Source organism: Neltuma alba, unplaced genomic scaffold (assembly GCF_004799145.2).
Source record: "Neltuma alba isolate B1F8T4 unplaced genomic scaffold, ASM479914v2 tig00000130_pilon, whole genome shotgun sequence".
NCBI classification, from domain to species: domain Eukaryota; kingdom Viridiplantae; phylum Streptophyta; class Magnoliopsida; order Fabales; family Fabaceae; genus Neltuma; species Neltuma alba.
The window spans coordinates 1,381-24,228 of record NW_021631929.1 but is presented as its reverse complement, the minus strand read 5'-3'; the positions used below and the strand labels follow the sequence as shown (position 1 = coordinate 24,228).

Here is a 22,848-nt window from a genome sequence, read left to right as displayed (position 1 = left end):
CAAAATGATATCGTAAAATCTATAATTCATTATATTTTATAATTTATTACCTCTGTGCATAAACCTAAACTGTATATTTTATCCGAAAATTTATTACCTTCGTGCATAGTGAAAATTATAAAATATAAGCAATAGCGTGCGGTTCAAAATTTATGATCCTGTGCATATTAAAAATATAAGAAAAACCTGCTTTATTTTTAAAATTTATTATTTTTATACATAATAAAAATATAAATGACACATTGTTTTATTACATAATCCTTCACCCCGTGAAATTTAAAAGCTAGTCTGGTTAATAATATGAACGAAATTATTTATTAATTTTTTACTCTGCGTAAATTATAAATTTTTAACAAAATATCTTATTTCGTAATTTATTACCCCATGCATCTCAGTATTTATAAGTCATTTGAAAAATTAATAGCTGATTTCAAGCATGTATAAATAAAAAAAATCTAACATAATTCCATATAATTTAAAAAGAAAAAAGTAAAAGAGCTAAAATTAAAAAATTATATTAAATCAGTAAAAACGTTTTTATATTAGATTTATAATAAAAATATATTTTTTATATGAATATCTGACTAAGCAAAGATATATTTACTATACATGTACAGTAAAAATTATTATACTTTATTGTAATAATATACAGATAGATAGAAGATGATCAAGTTATCATCCCCGAAACTTGCTAGCAAGAGTGTCCTAAACTTTTTTCTTCAAACACAATATCTTTTTTATTAAAGATAATTCTGTTCGAGATATTATTAGATACTACTTCCGATCCTAATTATAAGAGCTAGTTGACCAATTTAAAAAGATTAAGGAAAGAAGTTAAGTTAGTTATTTGTAATAAATAGGTGGTGTCTTTCCTAAAATATCCTTACTAATGAAGTGTATTGACTAGAACTATTATGGTTAGAAGGGCTACCTTAAAAAAAAAACATCAATATGAGAGAAAAAGGGAATTGGGGTCTTATATTTAGAACCAAAATAAAAGTCAAACTAAATCTTATATTAAGGACCGGAGGTAGTATTAAGTATGGACAGTTACTTTAGCCGGAATTCAAACTTTAGTTCACTACATTGACTATGGGGAATTTCGCTAAATCTTATCCCTTAGTTGCGTGTCCTAAACTTCTATTCCTTTTTGGTTAGACGTGACTGTCATGTTGGTGACTGGTGAGGACTTAGGAAAAGTCTTGACGATGTATTAAAATACTATTCTTTGACACAAGTACAATTTTTTAAAACTTAAAATATTTCAAATAAAAAGTTTCAGGCAAACCCCACTATTTTATAAATTTTGTATGGAAAACCAAATTGATCATTCAACCCACAAGCAGTGGTTCAAGAGTTAGAATCGGGATCAAGTCCACTATAATTAAAATAATTTAATTTAATTAAATATATATAAAATAATTCAAATTTTCAAAGCAGAAATTACTACAAAAATATGTTGTTACTTATTTTTTGAGTGTAGTCATTTTCTTTATGAATATAATAGCCAATACTAATTTAAAATTTTAAAATTCAGCAGTAATTTTTTTTAAAATTTTATCTAAAAATTAATATATATATATATATATATATATAAATAGAACATTCATGTATAAACATATGTAATTTAACAAAGCAAGGTTATCAAAGTACAAATCTGGAAGACTCCTATTTTTTTAAATTCAAAATGTTATCATTTTAAACACAATAAAAGACATTGCCCGTGAAAAAGACACATAGCCATTAGAGGTCTAGAAAGTTTGCTTCATGGAGATATCTAAAGCTAACCCACGCAGTAAGTTAATAAGACATCGTTGTGTTGGTATTTTCAACAAGTTTCCGAGAAATAAAATATAAAATATTTGTTAAATATTGCTACCTCCCTCAAAAATAAACCCAACACCACACATAGCTCATTGTGATTAACACATGCACTAGGTCGCCTCTTCCATTTGCAATCTTGTTAATTTGTCTAATGACATGGCTCTGCCCGCGGCGTTTTCCGGCGGTGATTTAGTGTTTACAGTGAGGCGGCGCAAACCCGAACTGGTGGCTCCGGCGAAGCCCACCCCTCATGAATTGAAACTGCTTTCGGACATAGATGACCAAGATGGTTTCCGATTTCAGATGCCGGGGATACACTTCTATGGTCACAAAACGTCCATGAGAGGAAAGGACCCAGCTCAAGTCATAAAGAACGCACTGGCTCAAGCTCTGGTGTTTTACTACCCACTTGCAGGTCGACTCAGGGAAGGAGCTGGACGCAAGCTTATGGTGGATTGTAATGGAGAAGGAGTGATGTTCGTTGAGGCCGATGCTGATATCTCTCTTCACCAATTCGGTGACCCTCTTCACCCTCCCTTCCCATACTTTGATGAACTCCTTTATAACGTTCCTGGCTCAGAAGGACTTCTCAACTGTCCCCTCTTAACTTTCCAGGTCTTCCCTTTCCCCAGCACTTTGATTTCAACCATATCTAAGTTATACAAACACACACTCTCTCTCTACCTCTGGTCTTTAATATAAAATCTAATTGACTAATTTGGAAAGATTAAAAAAATTAATTTAGTTATTTGTTATAAATAGGTATTGTCTGTTCTAAAATATCTTTGCTAATCATGTATACTAGTTAGAATTATCATTAATGAATTCTTTAACGTATGCAACTATTATACGAATTATTTTGAAAAAAATAAATAAATATGAAAGACAAAGTGGATGGGGTCTTATATTTATGACCAAATTAAAAATCAAACAAGTTCTTATAACAAAAAAGGGAAGTAGTACATATAAGAATGCTCTCATTAATGGTTGCACATGTTGGTATAGGTTACGCGCCTCAAGTGTGGGGGATTCATCTTCGCCCACCGCGTAAATCACACTGTAAGTGATGGTCCTGGTATGTTCCAATTCCTAAACGCCGTGGCAGAGATTGCCGGCGGCGCATGTGCACCTTCCGTTGCTCCGGTATGGCGGAGAGAGCTGCTATCAGCAAGGGATCCGCCTAGAGTTACTTGCACGCATCGTGAGTACGACCAACTCCCCAATAACAATGATCCAATATGGACCCAAGAAAGCATCGTTCACCACTCTTTCTTCTTTGGACCCAAAAAGCTAGAAGCCATCCGTCAATTGTTTTCCCCTTACAATAATGGTGAACACACTACGAGGTTTGAAGCTCTTACCGCTTTCCTCTGGCGTTGTCGTACTAAAGCATTGCAATTAGAGTCCTCCGAGGAGGTTCGCTTTACGTGTGTCAGTAACATAAGAGGCAAATCAAATCCTCCATTATTGCCACCTGGTTACTATGGCAATGCTTTTGTGTATCCAGCTGCAGTCACAACCGCAGGAAAGCTCTGTGAAAATCCACTAGGGTATGCCTTAGAGTTGGTGAAGAAGGCCAAAGCTGAGGCAACGGCGGAGTATATACAATCTGTGGCTGATCTTATGGTCATAAAAGGACGACCGGGCCTCACAATGCGTGGAACATGGAGTGCGTCGGATATTTCGCGTGTTAGGTTCAGAGATGTGGATTTTGGGTGGGGTAAGGCCGTGTACGCTGGACCGCCGACGACCGGAGCTGGTGACTTTCAGGGGGTAAGCTATTATGTTGGATATCAGAATGGAAAAGGAGAGGAATGCATAGTTGTGCCATGCTCCTTACCGCTCAATGCTATGAAGAGATTCATTCAGGAAGTGGATCAACTGCTTGGGTAACTTGATCTATTATGAATCTTCTAAATTAATGGAGGTTGCTTCGTAGCTAAACTATATACTATTAAATAGGTCTTACTTCTATGTATGTCTATGCTTGGTTTGGTTATAGATCTATGGTGTTTCAGGGTCCATGTTATTATTAATCATATTAATTCCAGCATTATATTAATTTTCATCCCCTCACCATTCTTATTAAATACTACCTTCGGTCCTTAATACAAAAAAAGTTAATTGATTAATTTGAGTAAATTAAGAAAATTTGTTGAATTAGTTATTATGTGTAATAAATAGATGCTGTGTTTTTTTAAATACCATTGCTAATCAAGTATATTAGTTTTAATATTTGATGAAAACTTTTAATAATATATAACTGCTATATCGACTATCTTCGAAAAAATAAATAAATATATATGAAAGACAAAGTGGATTGGGGTTTTATATTTAGGGCCAAATCAAAAGTCAAACTAATTCTTATATTAAGAACTAGAAGTAGTATGAGCATATAAATAAAAAAATATTTAATTCTTATCAGAATTATCTAAATGTCTTATGAAATGGACTAAAAAGACTTTTTAGAAGGCTTCCTAAAATATGAACCGCAGTAGCATCCAAGCGCTTCTTTAATGTCTTGATAGGATTCATTTGGATAATCCGACGCACGGGTTTTGACTAAGTGGGTTGCGTCAGGATCCAATGGATTGGATGTATTAACGGGGACTTTAAAAATGCATATTTGGCGAAAATTAAAACCTAAATACATGAATTGAAAAAACATGTTAAAATGATATTGTAAAATCTATAATTCATTCTACTTTATAATTTGTTACCTCTGTGCATGAACCTAAACTGTATATTTTATTCGAAAATTTATTACCTTCGGGCATAGTAAAAATTATAAAATATAAGCAATAGCGTGCGGTTCAAAATTTATGATCCTGTGCATATTAAAAATATAAAAAAACCTGTTTTATTTTTAAAATTTATTATTTTTATACATAATAAAAATAGAAATGGCACATTATTTTATTTCATAATCTTTCACCCCGTGAAATTTAAAAGCTAGTCTGGTTAATAATATGAACGAAATTATTTATTAATTTTCCACTCTGCGTAAATTGTAAATTTTATCAAAATATCTTATTTCATAATTTATCACCCCATACATGTCAGTATTTATAAGTCATTTGAAAAATTAATAGCGGATTTCAAGCATGTATAAATAAAAAAATCTAACATAATTCCATATAATTTAAAAATAAAAAAGTAAACAGGCTAAAATTAAAAAAAATTATATTAAATCAGTAAAAAAAATTTATATTAGATTTATAATAAAAATATATTTTTTATATGAATATCTGACTAAGTAAAGATATATTTACGATACATGTACAGTAAAAACCTATTATACTTTATTATAAGGGAAAACCATATTGGAGATACCTATACTTTTGTTCAATTTTCAATTTGGTACCTATATGTTTTTTGTTCTTAACTAAATCTTTATTTTTCCTCTATTAACATCATTAATCCTTATGTAGAGACTAAAAATATCAATAGAACAAAGTTATAAGAGCTAATGTTGCTAAAAAGATAAAATTAAATGTTTAATTAAAGAGAAAAAACATATAGGTATCAAATTAAAAATTGAGAGAAAGTATAGGTACCTTCAATATGGTTTTCCCTTATTATAATAACATTCAGAATAGATAGAAGATGATCAAGTTACCATCCCTGAAACTTTCTAGCAAGAGTGCCCTGAACTTTTTTTTTTTTTCCAAGCATAATATCTTTTTATTAGAAACAATTCTATTTGAGACATTATTAGATATTAAGTGTGAACACTCCCTTTAGCCAAAATTCTAGCTTTAATTCATCACATTAATTACGAGGAATTTCGCCAAATCTTATCCCTTAATTGCGTGTCTTAAACTTTTATTCCTTTCTTGTTAGACGTGACTGTCATGTTGGTGAGGACTTGGGAAAAGAGTCTTGACTATATGTTAAAATACTATTCATTGACACAAGTACAATTTTTTTAAGCTTAAAATATTTTAAATAAAAAGTTTCAGGCAAAACCCGCTATTTTATAAATTTTGTATGGAAAATCAGATTGATTATTCAACCCACAAGCAGTAGTTCAAGAGTTAGAACAGGGATCAAGTCCATTATAATTAAAATAATCTAATTTAATTAGATATATGAAAATATTCACATATAATCTCAAAATGTAAATTTTGAATAAAAATTAATATAGTAAATAGAACATTTATGTATAAAACATATATAATTCAACAAAGTAAAGTTATCAAAGTACAATATGGAAGACTCCTATTTTTTTTAATTCAAAAATGTTGTCATTTTAAACACAACAAATGACATTGCCCGTAAAAAAGACACGTGGCCATTGGGCGTCTAGAAAGTTTGCTTCATGGAGATATCTAAAGCTAACCCACGCAGTAAGTCAATCTGACATTGTAATGTTAGTATTTTGAGCAAGTTTCCGACAAATAAAATATAAAATATTTATTAAATAAAAAGAAAATGGCAAGTAAGAAAATAGTTGAGACGACTCACTCGTATCATTGACGCACATTGATTTTTCACCTCCCGCAAAATATATCATAATAATTTTCCCTCTGCCTCTTCATCTTAATTAATTTTAATAAATAAATATTTCAAAATTTCATCTCAAAATTTTGGTCTTAATATGTAATTAACGGCCGACTAACTGTTGAATTAATAATTAACTCTCTTGAATTTTGAGGGTCAAAGGAGATGATTGTAACAATTAAGGTAAAATAATAAGGAGACTAGTGTGCTTTAGTACTCCTATAAAAATTATGTCCAGAGCACGTATATTTGACCCTCAATATCATTCATTGTTATTAATTAACCACTCCTGAAGTTATCTCGATGGCAAAGATAGAGTGAGATGCACATAGAAATGTCAACATAAAATAACCCTTATATAATTTAATATAATATAATTAGAAAAAAATATTATATATATATGATTTATAAGGAGTCGCAAATTTGTTTCCTCTTGGACTCTAATCTCTCTAACTAGAGTTTTTTAACCCATATACATTAGTTCTAGAGAAGAGGATTTTGATCACGTAAGCATGAGATATCTAGTCTAAATGATTTTTTTTTTGGGGGGGGTATAAAGTGATCATAGTTTTCCCAAGTCACTTTGTACTTGAAATTAATTTTTGTCAGGGGGAGTATAATAACGTTAAAGCCCTCCTAATAAGCATACTTCATAAAATTTGAATTTGTATTTTTCTCTTTATGGGGTGATATAGTCTAAATGAATATTAAAAATGTCTTTTAAAGGGTTATCTCTAATTAGGCCCAGCATTAATCAAATTTCATCCAATTACATGGCCATAAAAAAAAAGTTATCTATACATTTCATTTGATACCAATTCTACTACTACTATTACTTTTAATACTGTTGTTACTGCTACTATTATTCATTCAATCTGCTTTACACAATTCAATAGAATTTAAGGGTTACAAGAAAGAAATGCAAATTTAGCTTTCTAAAACTTGCAAGTCATATATCTATTCTGTGCATCACAGTGCTGAAAAAGGCATCAAGATGATGAAATGAGAAATCAAAGCCAAGAGTACAAAAGAAAGAATTAATCTTACCATTTTGATACGTTCATATATAATAAGAACCTTAAACTGATCGTTCTATAAAAACACATCAATATGGATAATTGTTTGTTGCAGCTGAATTATCATTTTATTGAATAAAAAGCCACCAAACTACACATAATTACAAAACCCTAATCATAATCATCACTTTGACATCAGAAAACAAGCATATCATTTAGCATGAACCATAATTTTAAAAGTAATTTTATGATAAAAAGAGTAAGTATGAGGAGTTATATCTTGACTTGTGAAAAAATATTTTTAAAAAGTGCTTTTTAATTTGGAGGTATCCAAACACCCTACATTTAATTACATCCACACACTAGTTCGTTTTCTGATCGGAACTCATCTAAAAATTCTATGATGCCAAAAGCGATTGCCATGAGAAGCCACCCTCCGCTCAAAAACCTCAAAGATGACTCAACTACCGGTGCCTTCCCCAAACGTGCTATATATCAACATTCCAAACGCTGGCGAGGCAACGCTCGCCACATCCGCCGCACCGCCAACCCCACCTTGTACTCTCTTATAAGTTTGGGATTTTTTGTGGTTGCGCGCATGGCTGTTTTAAAGGCATTTTAAGGTTAAGGCAAAATTATTGGAGAGTCTGGTGCACAAATTTAGCAATTCTTGTATTATTTTTCTAATATGTTTCTGTTGTAAAATAGCTTTTTTGAAATTGATTTTGGGTTGCATGGGGTATTTGGTAATAAGAACCGTTATAATATTGTTAATAATATTTTATGAATAATGCATGAATTAGAAAAACTACCCATCTTATCTTTAATATAAAAACTACTCAACTAATTTAGATATATCAAGAAAGCTAAGTAGATTACTTAATTTTAACTAATATGACATGATCTTCATCTATTACTTCTATGTAACATTAGATTAGATATCAATTTATAAGTTAAATAAATTAGTTTGAAAAATAATAAATATGAGTGATAAAGTACATTAAAGTTTTGCATTTAATTCCTTAATTGGCTTTTACATTTAAGACTAGAGGAGCTCTTACAAATATATAAGAAATATACTACTCCTCCGGTCCTAAATATAAGACCCACTTTGTAGTGTAATTTACACTACAAAGTGGGTCTTATATTTAGGACTAGGGAAGTTTTTTTTTTTCAAATATGCCTTTATTTATAAGATATTAGTGATAAAGAGAAATAATAAGGAAAAAGATAAAAGAAATAGTACAAGAAAAAGATAATACAATTAATTAAAAATAAAATTAATAAAATTGTATTTAATGTTCACAAAATTCCACCGTAAATATATTTATAATAATTACTAAGAGAATTATTGAAAAAATTAATTGCTTCATAAATTTTTGTAAAATGAGTTATTAATAAAATGAGATGGGGTTGAGAATCATAGTCTGTTTGAGAAATGGTTCAATATGAACATGTTGAAAGAAAAAAGAACTCTGAGGATGATATGCTGGCCAAGTTGCGTGCTTCTCCTAGATTTTACTTGGTTCCTTTAAACAATTTTTCTTTATTTATTTTTTTATAAAATAGAGTAATATTTACGGTTTTTCTGAGGAAAAAAGAAAAGAAAAGAAAACGTACGAGAACCCTCCATTAATTTGATTGATGAAGTCACGAATTGACTTAAATAATTATAATCTAATGAATGGGAAGGTTGCGTTTTGGACTTTTGGTTCATCTAAATTTGATTTACCAATCCCTTTAAGATAGAAGCAGCAATCAAACACGCAAACCAGATTTGTCCGTACGACAATTTTCAACACGACATTGCCAACTACTCTTGGCGGCTAGGTGCCATCGTGACTCAGATAAATAGTAATATAATAAGTAGTATCCCTGAAGCTTCTATTTTGTTATATTAGTACTCAGCTTACAAATGTAAGATTTACTGTATAATAGATTAAGAAGAATATTTATGTACTTACGTTTTCAAACAACGTTATGGTCTTGTTATTTTAAAAATCATTTTTATTGAGTATCACACACGTACAAGTGCAAAACACATGCTAATTTAATAATTTTATTTTTGTGTTTGTTACTTATGGGGTAGCAGCAGAAATAAATCTATCGTATTTTTCCGTCTGCTCTATTTTTAACCAATGTCTAAATAATAACAATTATTGTGTCTATTCAACAAACACCAGAATACAGATTGACATATATGTTGAAGCCACACGTAAAGGAAAACAATGGAAATAGTTATCGTCCCCACGTTAATTAGAACCTCATTAAATAGAATACTACCTCTCATCCTTAATATAAAACCTCATTTGACTTTTACTTTGCTCTTAAATATAAGACCCTAATTCACTTTGTTTCTCATATTTGTATATTTTTTCCCAAAGGAGTCCTTTTAGTAATAGTATATATAGCCAATACACTTGATTAACAAGAATATTTTAAGAAAAATAACACTTATTTATTACAAATAACTAACTTAACTTATTTTTTTAATCTGCTCAAATTATATATATGTCCAGACTCATCTTTTATTCATCCTCTAAACAAGAATGTGGGTAGGAACCCCCACCAAGTCTTTTAACAACAAATTAGAGATACCTTTAGATGGAGCATTATCAAATTTACACAAAATAATAGCCAAGAGATAAAATTAAGTTAGCAAGCCAATCAGCTACAAACTACCCTCTCTATACGGATGAGAAAAAACAACCTGTACCCTCCTCTGAAAATTCCTCAGCGCGCGTTGGAGGACTCTATTCTGGCATTACTCTCCTCTCCAAGCATTTTGAAGAAGATTGATCACATTCAGAGAATCTCCTTCAATGATCCACTTGGAAATGCCTAATTCCTGCGCAATATAATCTCCCACCCATGGACGACCTCCCATAGCTCAGCAGTGTAAGCATTTGCACAGCCTATGTTCTTAACAAATCCACAAACCCAGCTTCCATCATTTCTCCTCAAAACTCCCCCACAACCAGCGGGTCCAGGACACCTTTTAGCGGATCCATCAAAATTCAACTTAATCCAACCAGGTTGAGGAAACTTCCATTTAACATCCAGATTCAATCTTAGCCATACCAAATTTATTTACCTTCGCAGTGAGAGTCGTACATTCCCAAACATATTTCTTGGTACATATATCAGGTCTTGTAGGCATAGTAAAACTTTCTTTAAAGAATACTTTGTTCGTCCAATTTCATATCATCCAACAGCATATTCCAAACGTCATACTCCACTCACCTCCTCCATCCAAGTTCCGTATAAACCATCTAGCAAGGGTCTCATTATAGAAGCCATCCGCCGCTTGGACACCCAATGCAGTCCAAATTTTCTTAGATTCAGGGCAATCTCGCATTACATGAAGAAGATCCTCAGCAGCCACCCTACATCTCATGCATTTCGGATCTCCTCCACATATTTTCATCCATCTCTTAGCAGTGAGGAGACGGTTTTGAACAGCCAACCAGAGAAAAACTTGGATTCTCCTGGTCACTTTTAAATTCCAAATGAGCCTCCATATTCGGTTCCTTGGACCTGCTTCCATGTTCACTAATTTTTTTATACATGCCGGCTACCACCTAGCTCTTACTCTGGGTTTCTAGCCAAACAATTCTGTCTTTACTGTCCTCCAAACAGGGAGGAGGGATAGCATGACATCTATTGACAATGTGAGCAGGAAGAACTTCATTCAACCACTGCCAATTCCAATTCCTTGATTATCAATAGCCCCCTCCATTACAAGATCTATATCCAAACTTTCTGGATCCCTTACACAGTGATCAATCAACTTGCCTTCTTTTACTAGCCAGCAATCAGACTAGAATTTCACTTTATTTCCTCTTCTTGCCTCCCATCCAACGTTTTGGATTAACGTCAGCCACATATCTCCCACTCGCTTCCATAAAATAGAATCAGAATTTTTAACATCCACCTCTCTCATCAGGTCAGCTTGCCTTTTATATTTAGCTAGCACACCCCGTGAGCAAAGACTTTCAGGATTAGTGATTAAATTCCACCCAATCTTCCCGAACAGCGCGTCATTCATTTCCTTTGCCCTCCTTATTCCAAATCCTCCTTCCTCCTTAGGTTTACAAACATTTTCCCAACTCACAACATCTAACTTTCTCTTTTCATCTGCAGAGCCCCACATAAAATTCCTTTGCATATGTTCACTTTCATTACATATTCCAATTGGAATAAAATCATGCTGCATTTGAAAATAACCTGGTTGCGAAGTAACAGATTGTACCAGCATGAGTCTTCCAACCAAAGAAAGAGTTTGAGACTTCCATCCATTTAACTTCTGTTGAACCTTGTCAATAAGATACTAAAATTTTGCTCCTGGGTAGGTGATTCTAGCACCCAAGTATCTGCCCAAATCCTCTTTCTGAAAACCACTCTGCCCCGAAAGCCGGTTTTGTTTAGACGGATCCACATTTTTAGAAAAAAAGATTGTAGTTTTTTGATAGTTGATTTTCTGTCCAGATGTAGCACCACAGAGATCCATACACTCAAGAACATGTTGCATTTGAGTTTCAGATGCCTCATAAAATAGAAGAAAGTCATCTGCAAATAGGAGGTAAGAAATACAAGTTCCACTGCGTCCCAATTTTATAGGCTTCCATTTTCTACAATTTACAGAGTCAGCAATAATATGGGATAATTTCTCCATAGCTAAAACAAATAGGTATGTAGAGGGGAGATCTCGTTGCCTTATACATCTAGATGGTCTAAAAACCTCTTTTTTACTACCATTCCACATAATCTGCATCTCAACAATGGAAATATAAGCTCGAATGTTGAGGTAGATTAATTTCCTCTAAGGCCTTCAACAAAAAATCCTAGTTTAAATGATCATATGCCTTTTCAAGGTCAATTTTAGTGACCATAAAACCTCTCTTGCCTTTCATCCTTCCTATTGTATGAGCCACTTCTTTAGCCATGATGACGTTGTCTTCAATATTTCGGCCTATAACAAAACTACCCTGGAAAGGTGAAAGCAATTTTATCCATACCAGCAACTTAGTTAATCCTTTATACAACACATCACATGAAGTGATCAGTCTAAACTGAGAGACGTGAATTCAGGGTTCTCAATTTTTGGGATTAGAACAAACAAGATTTTATTGAGATCTTTAACTAACTCAGGCCGCATCCACAATTTCTTAATCAACTATGTCACTTCCCCTCCTACAACATCCCAATTCCTATGATAGAAGATTGCAGGGAATCCATCATCTCCCAATGCTTTTAGTCCCCTAATCTCAAAGAGAGCATTTTTTATTTCCTTATCATCAATTCTTCTTCCTACTCTGTCTAGTTCACTTCTTGATATATAACCCCACCTTTGTCAAGTCACATGCCAAAAGTTCTGGAAACAACAGCCTCTTTAAAAAGCTTCTCATAAAAATATTGAAAATGTTTGTAGATAGTCCCTTCCTCTTCAACCCAAGCCCTTGCGTTATTTTTCAAGCTACGGATTCTATTTCATCTTTTTCTCACCAAGGTTTTGTTGTGATAATACTTAGTGTCACCCTGTCTGATCCACCTACTTCTAGACTTCTGAAACCACAATAATTCTTCCAGCTTTAGATCAACCAGCAACTGTTCTTCAAGTTCTTTTTCCAATTTTCACAAAAAAGGTTCTCAAAGCAATTAGCACCGCACTATATCTCTTTAATTCTTCTATTCAATCGCTTATTTCTGAATTGAATATTGCCAAAAATCTCTTTATTCCTACTAGCAAGAGCATTTTGTAAATCTTTAACATTACCTTGCACCACACCTCCTCTCGGCTAGTGTTCCTGCAAAATTGGTTTAAAATTGCTATGACAAAGCCAAGCTGCTTCAAAATGAAAAGTAGCATCATTTCTACTGAATTTCGGTAGACAAGTAATAACAATCAAGGGATGATGATCAGAACTCAACCTTATACCTACTTTGACTCCTGTATCTAGAAACAAATTTTGCCACTCAACATTGCAAAGGCAATGATCTAGCCTCTAGAAAACTCGTTCTTGCCCTTGCCATTTAGGTCCCTTCCAAGTAAAGAAAGGCTCACAAGAGCCTAAATCAGTTAGTGCATTACCTTCAATCCATTCGCAAAATCACCTACATTTGCTCTCATTAACTCTCCCACCTTTTTTTTGCTCCAAGTGATTGCAAATTTTGTTCTGGTCCCCGGCTAATAGCCAAGGCTCTATCGTATTTCCAGCAATCTCATCAATCTTTTCCCAAAGCTCTTGCCATTGGTTCTCATGAGGATTTGCATAGACAGGAGTGAAAAACCATGGTACCAAATTACCATAGCAAACACGATAACAACGAAGGAACAGTGAATGTCGCAACAAAACTTCAATTTTAAGGTGGACATCATTCCAAAACAACCAAAACCCCCCTAGAGCCTCTAGCCTCCACTAACTCAAAGTGTTTGAAACCCAACGAACGGATAACCCGCGCTACTCTCATCCTACTAATTCGTGTCTCAAGCAACACAACAAAATCTAGTACCAACGAATGTGACTCTAACGTTGTTCAATATATTCTATAAAGTGATACTTACACATTTGTCAATGCATGACCAATAATCAAAATATTGTCTTGTGCAATGTTTGTGCCCAGATTCGTCATGTTGGATCCTTTTAACGCAGGAAGTAGAAGAATTGAACTTTATCTAGCATCAAAAATTGCATTCGCGTGAAGATTTGGGAAATGGAAAATCCACAAGATCACTCTTTCCATCCCAAGTTTGAGATTGCATTTCCAACTTCTAATTTTGAAAGCAAGGTGAAGAAAACAAGTTTGAATGGTTTGTAAAACCACCGGTTTACTGGTTGAGTTGATTTATATGATCCAATTTAAATAACCATGGTGCAAAACAAAGCCCAAACAATGGGAGAGCTGCAGCCCAAATAATTGTTTTCTACATCTACATCGCATTTCTAATAGTTTTCCCTATTTCTTGCCATGGTTAGTGATTATCTTTTTGTTCTACAATTAACTAATTTTTTTACTAAGTACAGGTATTCTCCTATTGGAGGTAATCTTTTTTTAGGTACTATCGGGTATTAAATATAGCCATCTCACCCAATAGAAATTCGAACCTTAGTTTGTCATATTACGAGTGACTAGCCCCTTCTACTAGATCCAATCTTTTTGCTTAATTAACTAAATTTTATCCATTCAGTGTCATCTTCAATTCCCTACGCACCCACCCTATAATACACCAACAGCATCCCTGTCATTCTAAATTTCCTCATGGCAGATTTTTCATCAGAATTTAGTGGGATTTCACTGGTTAAAACCAAATGTTGTATTATCTTAAACAGGTTTACCCACCTTATGAGTCTTTATTTTTGTTCATGTTCATTTTGGTTTCCTTCTCGATTGTGAACGACTGATCAACTGAATTCTCTGGGACCCACATTCTACTCTATATCACAACCAGTGTGTGCAAAATAAAATAAGAAATTTCAAAAGTGAAATTTTTCAGAATCATTTGATGCCACAAGTGTCCCCTGTCTATAACTGATTGAAAGTAAAAGGACCTTGAGTTTATGTCTTTGAGACAAAAGCTGATTAGTCATTGAAATGATATGGCCTCCAATCCTAAACATCAAAAAGAAAATTTTCAAAATGCATACCTGATATTCCAGCAATGGTTTCACACACTTTGGTTTGCAAGACTCCTCAAGATAACCCTTAGGATCAACAGGTTCTTCGTCAACCCTATATTCAAAATAAAACACCAAGACGAAATAACAATATTGAAAACTAAACAGCAGAGCAACGACCAAAGCCAAAATAAACAAGCAACAAAACTTACAAGAAGCATCCGATAACGAAGTTACTAAATACAAAGAACCAAATCTAAAAACTCAAACTCCTAAATATCCCTGTGTAAGAAGGATATTACAAGTCCACAACTTTAATTATGACTTATTTGCGATATCGCTATGCTCCTCTGGGTCAGTCTTGCGTATATGCAATATTGGAATCCATAAGTTTATCAAAAGATACTTCTTCCGTGTGGTCCTACCAAAAAAAAAAATCCAGTCATTGGAATGCCATGGCTCCAAATGATTACTGTAGAGAAGATATTTAAAATATAAGAATTTGTAAGGTATCTGGCTTTGGATGCCCTATCTAAGTCCAGTTTTGCCAATTGCGTTCACAAGCAATTGATGTCAATCTCTAGACCTGGAGGACAAGACCCCCCAAATGAGAATAAGCACGGATATAGGGCACAAAAAATGAGTTCAAAAAGAATGCTCATTAATGGTTGCACATGTTGGTATAGGTTACACGCCTCAAGTGTGGGGGATTCATCTTTGGCCACAGCCTAAATCACACCATAAGTGATGGTCCTGGTATGTTCCAATTCCTAAACGACGTGGCAGAGATTGCCGGCGGCGCATGTGAACCGTCCGTTCACCACTCTTCTTTGGACCCAAAAAGCTAGAAGCCATCCGTCAATTGTTTTCCCCTTACAATAATGGTGAACATACTACGAGGTTTGAAGCTCTTACAGCTTTCCTCTGGCGTTGTCGTACTAAAGCATTACAATTAGAGTCCTCGGAGGAGGTTCGCTTTTTCTGTGTCAGTAACATACGAGGCAAATCGAATCGTCCATTATTGCCACCTGGTTACTATGGCAATGCTTTTGTGTATCCAGCTGCAGTCACAACCGCAGGAAAGCTCTGTGAAAATCCCTTAGATCTCGTTTGGTAGGAAGAATTGAAAATTATAGATAGAGATTGGGATTGGAATTGGAAAAATCTATTAAAAAGGTATTTAACATAAAAGATTGCTTGTTATATGGGATTTGTCAAACCCATATATGTAGGATTGGGAAATATCATGAGGGAAAGTGGTATTCTCCAATCTCATCTCAATGGGTTTGCCTAATCCCATGTAATATGTAATTACTTATACTAAATACTATTTTAACAATTATTTTCAATTGTAATCGTAATCTCTATCCCTCATTTTTAATGCTTTGTGCCAAACGGGACCTTAAGGTATGCCTTAGAGTTGGTGAAGAAGGCGAAAGCTGAGGCAACGGTAGGGTATATACAATCGGTGGCTGATCTTATGGTCATAAAAGGACGACCGTCCTTCACAATGCGTGGAACATGGAGTGTCTCGGATATTTCGCGTCTTGGGTTCAGAGATGTGGATTTTGGGTGGGGTAAGGCCGTGTACGGTGGACCCGCGACAGCCGGAGCCGATGATTTTCGGGGACTAAGCTATTATGTTGGATATCAGAATGGAAAAGGAGAGGAATGTATAGTTGTATCAGCTAAACCATATTCTACTGCTGGTGCTAATTATAATACTTCATTCTTATAATTAGGACCGAAGATATTATTATATATTCTAGGTATGTTTTTGCTTGGTTCGGTCAAAGATCTATGTTGTTTCAGGGTCCATGTTATTATTGATTATATCAATTCCAGCATTATATTAATTTTCATTCCCTCACTATTCTTATTAAATATAAGCATATATATGAAAAGAATATTTAATTCTTATCAGAATTATCTAAACGTCTTATGAAATGGACTAAAATTACTTTTTAGAAGGCTTCCTATGATAATCAGTTGTACGGGTTTTGACTAAGTGGGTTGGGTCAGGATCCAATGGATCGGATGCATTAACGGGGACTTTGAACATGCATATTTGGCGAAAATTAAAACCTAAATATATAATTGAAAAAACTTGTCAAAATGATATTGTAAAATCTATAATTCATTATATTTTATAATTTATTACCTCTGTGCATAAACCTAAACTGTATATTTTAGTCGAAAATTTATTACCTTCGTGCATAGTGAAAATTATAAAATATAAGCAATAGCGTGCGGTTCAAAATTTATGATCCTGTGCATGTTAAAAATATAAAAAAACCTGTTTTATTTTTAAAATTTATTATTTTTATACATAATAAAAATAGAAATGACACATTGTTTTATTTCATAATCTTTCACCCCGTGAAATTTAAAAGCTAGTCTGGTTAATAATATGAACGAAATTATTTATTAGTTTTTTACTCTGCGTAACTTATAAATTTTTAACAAGATATCTTATTTCGTAATTTATTACCCCATACATCTCAGTATTTATAAGTCATTTGAAAAATTAATAGCTGATTTCAAGCATGTATAAATAAAAAAAATCTAACATAATTCCATATAATTTAAAAAGAAAAAATCTAAAATCTAAAATTAAAAAATTATATTAAATCAGTAAAAAGTTTTTTATATTAGACTTATAATAAAAAAATATTTTTTTATATGAATATCTGACTAAGTAAAGATATATTTACCGATACATGTACGGTAAAAACCTATTATACTTTATTATAATAATATACAGATAGATAGAAGATGATCACGTTATCATACCCGAAAGTTGCTAGCACGAGTGTCCTGAACATTTTTCTTCAAACGCAATATATTTTTATTAAAGACAATTCTGTTCTAGATATTATTAGATATTAACTATGGACACTTACTTTAGCCAGAATTCAAAGTTTAGTTTACTACATTAATTATGGGGAATTTCGCTAAATCTTATCCCTTAATTGCGTGTCCTAAACTTCTATTCCTTTTTGGTGAGACGTGACAGTCATGTTGGTGAGGACTTAGGAAAAGTCTTTAAAAAATGACTGTTGAATTTCAAACTTTCAAATCAGAAATTACTATAAAAATATATTGTTATTTACTTTTTGAGTGTAGTCATTTTCTTTACGAATATAGTAGCCAATACTGACTTGAAATTTTAAAATTCAATAGTAATTTTTTTGAAATTTTATCTAAAAATTAATATATAAATAAATAGAACATTCATGTATAAAACATATGTAATTCAACAAAGTAAAGTTATCAAAGTACAAATCTGGAAGACTCCTGTTTTTTTAGATTCAAAATGTTATCATTTTAAACACAACAAAAGACAGTGCCCGTGAAAAAGACACATAGCCATTAGAGGTCCAGAAAGTTTGCTTCATGGAGATATCTAAAGCTAACCCACGCAGTAAGTTAATAAGACATTGTTGTGTTGGTATTTTGAACAAGTTTCCAAGTAATAAAATATAAAATATTTGTTAAATATTGCTAGCTCCCTCAAAAATAAACCCAACACAACACATAGCTCATTGTGATTAACACATGCACTAGGTCGCCCCCTCCATTTGCAATCTTGTTAATTTGTGTGATGACATGGCTCTGCCCGCGGCGTTTTCCGGCGGTGATTTAGTGTTTACAGTGAGGCGGCGCGAACCAGAACTGGTGGCTCCGGCGAAGCCCACCCCTCATGAATTGAAACTGCTTTCGGACATAGATGACCAAGATGGTTTCCGATTTCAGATGCCGGGGATACACTTCTATGGTCACAAAACGTCCATGAGAGGAAAGGACCCAGCTCAAGTCATAAAGAACGCACTGGCTCAAGCTCTGGTGTTTTACTACCCACTTGCAGGTCGACTCAGGGAAGGAGCTGGACGCAAGCTTATGGTGGATTGTAATGGAGAAGGAGTGATGTTCGTTGAAGCCGATGCTGATATCTCTCTTCACCAATTCGGTGACCCTCTTCACCCTCCCTTCCCATACTTTGATGAACTCCTTTATAACGTTCCTGGCTCAGAGGGACTTCTCAACTGTCCCCTCTTAACTTTCCAGGTCTTCCCTTTCCCCAGCACTTTGATTTCAACCATATCTAAGTTATACAAACACACACTCTCTCTCTACCTCTGGTTTTTAATATAAAACCTAATTGACTAATTTGGAGAGATTAAAAAAATTAATTTAGTTATTTGTTATAAATAGGTATTGTCTGTTCTAAAATATCTTTCCTAATCATGTATACTAGCTAGAATTATCATTAATGAATTATTTAACGTATGCAACTATTATACGAATTATTTTGAAAAAAATAAATAAATATGAAAGACAAAGTGGACGGGGTCTTATATTTATGACCAAATTAAAAGTAAAACAAGTTCTTATAACAAAGAAGGGAAGTAGTATATATAAGAATGCTCTCATTAATGGTTGCACATGTTGGTATAGGTTACACGCCTCAAGTGTGGGGGATTCATCTTTGCCCACAGCGTAAATCACACTGTAAGTGATGGTCCTGGCATGTTCCAATTCCTAAACGCCGTGGCAGAGATTGCCGGCGGCGCATGTGCACCTTCCGTTGCTCCGGTATGGCGGAGAGAGCTGCTATCAGCAAGGGATCCGCCTAGAGTTACTTGCACGCATCGTGAGTACGACCAACTGCCCAATAACAATGATCCAATATAGACCCAAGAAAGCATCGTTCACCACTCTTTCTTCTTTGGACCCAAAAAGCTAGAAGCCATCCGTCAATTGTTTTCCCCTTACAATAATGGTGAACACACTACGAGGTTTGAAGCTCTTACCGCTTTCCTCTGGCGTTGTCGTACTAAAGCATTGCAATTAGAGTCCTCCGAGGAGGTTCGCTTTACGTGTGTCAGTAACATAAGAGGCAAATCAAATCCTCCATTATTGCCACCTGGTTACTATGGCAATGCTTTTGTGTATCCAGCTGCAGTCACAACCGCAGGAAAGCTCTGTGAAAATCCACTAGGGTATGCCTTAGAGTTGGTGAAGAAGGCCAAAGCTGAGGCAACGGCGGAGTATATACAATCTGTGGCTGATCTTATGGTCATAAAAGGACGACCGGGCCTCACAATGCGTGGAACATGGAGTGCGTCGGATATTTCGCGTGTTAGGTTCAGAGATGTGGATTTTGGGTGGGGTAAGGCCGTGTACGCTGGACCGCCGACGACCGGAGCTGGTGACTTTCAGGGGGTAAGCTATTATGTTGGATATCAGAATGGAAAAGGAGAGGAATGCATAGTTGTGCCATGCTCCTTACCGCTCAATGCTATGAAGAGGTTCATTCAGGAAGTGGATCAACTGCTTGGGTAACTTGGTCTATTATGAATCTTCTAAATTAATGGAGGTTGCTCCGTAGCTAAACTATATACTATTAAATAGGTCTTACTTCTATGTATGTCTATGCTTGGTTTGGTTATAGATCTATGGTGTTTCAGGGTCCATGTTATTATTAATCATATTAATTCCAGCATTATATTAATTTTCATCCCCTCACTATTCTTATTAAATATTACCTTCGGTCCTTAATACAAAAAAAGTTGATTAACTAATTTGAGTAAATTAAGAAAATTTATTAAATTAGTTATTATGTGTAATAAATAGATGCTATTTTTTTTAAATACCATTACTAATCAAGTATATTAGTTTTAATATTTGATGAAAACTTTTAATAATATATAACTGCTATATCGACTATCTTCGAAAAAATAAATAAATATATATGAAAGACAAAGTGGATTGGGATTTTATATTTAGGGCCAAATCAAAAGTCAAACTAATTCTTATATTAAGAACTGGAAGTAGTATGAGCATATAAATAAAAAAATATTTAATTCTTATCAGAATTATCTAAATGTCTTGTGAAATGGACTAAAACGACTTTTTAGAAGGCTTCCTAAAATATGAACCGCAGTAGCATCCAAGCGCTTCTTTAATGTCTTGATAGGATTCATCTGGATAATCCGACGCACGGGTTTTGACTAAGTGGGTTGGGTCAGGATCCAATGGATTGGATTTGGATGTACTAACGGGGACTTTAAAAATGCATATTTGGCGAAAACTAAAACCTAAATATGAATTGAAAAAACATGTTAAAATGATATTGTAAAATCTATAATTCATTCTACTTTATAATTTGTTACCTCTGTGCATAAACCTAAACTGTATATTTTATTCGAAAATTTATTACCTTCGTGCATAGTAAAAATTATAAAATATAAGCAATAGCGTGCGGTTCAAAATTTATGATCCTGTGCATATTAAAAATATTAAAAAAATGTTTTATTTTTAAAATTTATTATTTTTATACATAATAAAAATAGAAATGGCACATTATTTTATTTCATAATCTTTCACCCCGTGAAATTTAAAAGCTAGTCTGGTTAATAATATGAACGAAATTATTTATTAATTTTCCACTCTGCGTAAATTGTAAATTTTATCAAAATATCTTATTTCATAATTTATCACCCCATACATGTCAGTATTTATAAGTCATTTAAAAAATTAATACCGGATTTCAAGCATGTATAAATAAAAAAATCTAACATAATTCCATATAATTTAAAAAGAAAAAAGTAAAAAAGCTAAAATTAAAAAAATTATATTAAATCATTAAAAACCTTTTTATATTAGATTTATAATAAAAATATATTTTTATATGAATATCTGACTAAGTAAAGATATATTTACTATACATGTACAGTAAAAACCTATTATACTTTATTATAATAACATTCAGAATAGATAGAAGATGATCAAGTTACCATCCCTGAAACTTTCTAGCAAGAGTGTCCTGAACTTTTTTTTTTCCAAGCATAATATCTTTTTATTAGAAACAATTTATTTGAAACATTATTAGATATTAAGTGTGAACACTTCCTTTAACCAAAATTCTAGCTTTAATTCATCACATTAATTACGAGGAATTTCGCTAAATCTTATCCCTTAATTGCGTGTCTTAAACTTTTATTCCTTTGTTGTTAGACGTGACTGTCATGTTGGTGAGGACTTGGGAAAAGAGTCTTGACTATATGTTAAAAAACTATTCATTGACGCAAGTACAATTTTTTTAAGCTTAAATATTTTAAATAAAAAGTTTCAGGCAAAACCCGCTATTTTATAAATTTTGTATGGAAAATCAGATTGATTATTCAACCCACAAGCAGTAGTTCAAGAGTTAGAACAGGGATCAAGTCCATTATAATTAAAATAATTTAATTTAATTAGATATATGAAAATATTCATATATAATCTCAAAATGTAATATTTAATAAAAATTAATATAGTAAGAGAACATTTATGTATAAAACATATATAATTCAACAAAGTAAAGTTATCAAAGTACAATATGGAAGGCTCCTATTTTTTTTGAATTAAAAAATGTTGTCATTTTAACACAACAAATGACATTGCCCGTAAAAAAGACACGCGGCCATTAGGGGTCTGGAAAGTTTGCTTCATGGAGATATCTAAAGCTAACCCACGCAGTAAGTTAACCTGACGTTGTAATGTTGGTATTTTGAACAAGTTTCCGACAAATAAAATATAAAATATTTCTTAAATAAAAAGAAAATGGCAAGTAAGAAAATAGTTGAGACGACTCACTCGTATATCATTGACGCACATTGATTTTTCACCTCCCGCAAAATATATCATAATAATTTTCCCTCTGCCTCTTCATCTTAATTAATTTTAATAAATAAATATTTCAAAATTTCATCTCAAATTTTGGTCTTAATATGTAATTAACGGCCGACTAACTGTTGAATTAATAATTAACTCTCTTGAATTTTGAGGGTCAAAGGAGATGATTGTAACAATTAAGGTAAAATAATAAGGAGACTAGTGTGCTT

General features: G+C 33.1%; 2 protein-coding genes and 1 pseudogene across 2 annotated transcripts; 2 read left to right on the top strand and 1 right to left on the bottom strand.

Annotated features, from left to right (window-relative positions):
* The first annotated feature begins 1,892 nt into the window (after positions 1–1,892).
* LOC114748271 (benzyl alcohol O-benzoyltransferase-like) lies at positions 1,893–3,892 on the top strand. Its single transcript, XM_028936660.1, has 2 exons — positions 1,893–2,439; positions 2,830–3,892. The coding sequence occupies exons 1-2, from the start codon at positions 1,981–1,983 to the stop codon at positions 3,715–3,717; spliced, it is 1,347 nt and encodes a 448-aa protein (XP_028792493.1). The 5' UTR covers positions 1,893–1,980; the 3' UTR covers positions 3,718–3,892.
* A 9,998-nt stretch (positions 3,893–13,890) lies between these two features.
* On the bottom strand, positions 13,891–15,814 carry LOC114748441 (cytochrome b-c1 complex subunit 6-like). The gene is made up of 3 exons (XM_028936877.1): positions 15,699–15,814; positions 14,990–15,074; positions 13,891–14,013 (listed from the first exon to the last, which is right to left on the bottom strand). Exons 1-3 carry the CDS (start codon positions 15,812–15,814, stop codon positions 13,891–13,893), a joined length of 324 nt encoding a protein of 107 aa, XP_028792710.1.
* Positions 15,815–18,568: 2,754 nt separating this feature from the next.
* LOC114748356 (benzyl alcohol O-benzoyltransferase-like) lies at positions 18,569–20,335 on the top strand (annotated as a pseudogene).
* The last annotated feature ends 2,513 nt before the right edge of the window (positions 20,336–22,848 follow it).